General features: G+C 35.1%; 1 protein-coding gene across 1 annotated transcript in view; it reads right to left on the bottom strand.

The window, feature by feature from the left end:
* The window catches only part of LOC106877714 (dynein axonemal heavy chain 5), a 444,169-nt gene that overhangs the window by 355,643 nt on the left and 86,229 nt on the right, over positions 1-2,297 (bottom strand). Inside the window, exon 23 of the mRNA XM_052971252.1 lies at positions 265-518. Within this exon, the coding sequence (XP_052827212.1) occupies positions 265-518 (254 nt within the window). The remainder of the gene's footprint in view (positions 1-264; positions 519-2,297) is intronic.

The following is a 2,297-nucleotide window of genomic DNA, read 5'->3' as shown; positions in this document are numbered from 1 at the left end:
CAACATCTTCACTTGTCACTGCCAAATGTAATGTGATGTTAAAAAAATTCCCCTTAACATTACAACCAGTCACACTGGCTTTCAAAGACCAGTGGGATAAAGAAATCTTTTACTGAAAAGACACATGAGTTGGTAAGAAAAATCTAACTGCAAAATGCTGCCATAAAATAAGTTCCCATCCAACATATACAAGCATGGGAAATGATTGTAAAAATGCAAGCAGATACTAATGACAATTTTCCTCATATCAATGGAAAAACTTACTTTCATTTGTTGCTTTTGCTGCAAAACAAAGTGCTTCCATGGTGCAATATTCTGTGATATCTTAACTATCATTTGTATAGCTTTGTTAAGGCTTTGTTGAATTTCATCTAAACTTGGACAGAGGACAACATTTGGAATTTGTAGGACAATCTTGCTTAAGAATAATGGTGATTTTGTGTCAGTCTTGTATGGTTCCTTATACTTATTAGCATTCTGAAGACGACGTTTCAGAAAATCTAGTGTCAGACGTGTACCTGGAAACAGAGACAACAGATAGGAATATCATTATCTCAAATTTGATTCAACAATGGCAATGCTCCACGAAGTCATTGCAACAAGCATATATAGTATTTACTAAATGAACCCTTAATCAACATATGATACATTTATCAACATATACATTTATCAACATATGATACATTTATTGCCAGAAGAGATGACTAAAAGGAAAGCTTACAAGAGGGCATCTGACTGAAACATACTGTTTTGAAAAATACAGTAAAACTCTGCTAACAAGGAAAACAAAGTATGATGATGATGATGATAACGATGACAATGATGATGATGATGGTGGTGGGCAAAAGTTTTTTAAGGTTATTATTTTAAAGTAATTTTAAGACTAACAACTGATCATTTACTGATGAGAAACCTCTATAATGAAAATTGCGTAAAATTTATAATTAGATTAGTTTCCAAAGATTATATCTAGTTTCACCTCTGAGCTAGGATGATACCCTGAGCTGCTTTCTTACCTCTTCTACCGAGTCATACCATATGCATTTGTCTCTCCTCCTATTGTCACTTCTTACTATACCTCAACTCCTAGATGATTACAGGTAAGTTCACTGCCATCAATTCACCATGAGGAAGGTTCGTTGCTGGGAAAGGTTAGCAAGAAAATATATCCATAGTATCTCACCATTAATGGTTAAAAACTATGTTATTGAAAAAAAACAAAACAAAAAAAAAACAAGCAGTGAAATAATAACAGTGAACTTTCCCTGTGGTGAATTGATGACAGTGAACTTGCTGGACATACTGCTTAACACCACACTAACCACTTCAATCCAACAAGGGAATAGCTGAATGATTGATCAACCTACAAAGATAGCAGTTAAATCTCCCCCAAATTCTACCCCACTGTGTAACTTGTAAATGGAAACTCTTTGGGAAACCACCAGATGGAATGTAATCGTAATTCAAAGATAAACTCAAATAATACACTATTACACCAAATCTCCTTGAGAATTACATTAAAAATAAATGCACCCAAATTTTCAACCCATGGAAAACGGACATTAAATGATGATGATGATGATGATGTGTCTATAGAATACTAATTAAATGAGCTGGCCATTCCATTGATTGAATAAGTGGAGGACTCATCATCAAAACTGAAAAAAATCCAACATCATTCATGTCTGTGTATATGTATGCATATGTGTATGTGTGCATGCAGATGTGTGTGCATGCAGATGTGTGAGCATGCAGATGTGTGAGCATGCAGATGTGTGTGCATGCAGACGTGTGTGCATGCAGATGTGTGTACATGCAGATGTGTGTGAATGCAGATGAGTATGTGCAAGCAGATGTGTATGTGTGCATAAGCATGTATGTGTTTTTGTATGTCAATATGTACAAATATTTATATATATATTAGCAGAAATACCCGGCGTTGCCTGGGTTGAAGAGAATAATGAAATCTAAAAACGCCGTCTAGACTACGCATCATCTTTATATATAGAGATGTATATACACACACGCACCCAAACACACATATATATATGTATATCAATATAAATATATGAAAGTCAATGAAGTTTCGTAAAAGAAGGTGATCATGTACATACTTTCTTGCTGTTGTGATTATAACACCTCATTGTAAACTATGTTCCTTGTTTTCCCTTGTGGAGCATATACAAATAGGTTTTTTGTTGCTGCCCACTCTTGAGCAGCCAACATACAGTTGTCCATGTGAGAAGCAGGGCTCTTCCAAGAGAAGACCAGCTACAGACAGTGTTTGACCCTGATAT

Source organism: Octopus bimaculoides, chromosome 10 (assembly GCF_001194135.2).
Source record: "Octopus bimaculoides isolate UCB-OBI-ISO-001 chromosome 10, ASM119413v2, whole genome shotgun sequence".
Taxonomy (NCBI): domain Eukaryota; kingdom Metazoa; phylum Mollusca; class Cephalopoda; order Octopoda; family Octopodidae; genus Octopus; species Octopus bimaculoides.
This window is presented reverse-complemented; position numbering and strand designations above follow the sequence as displayed.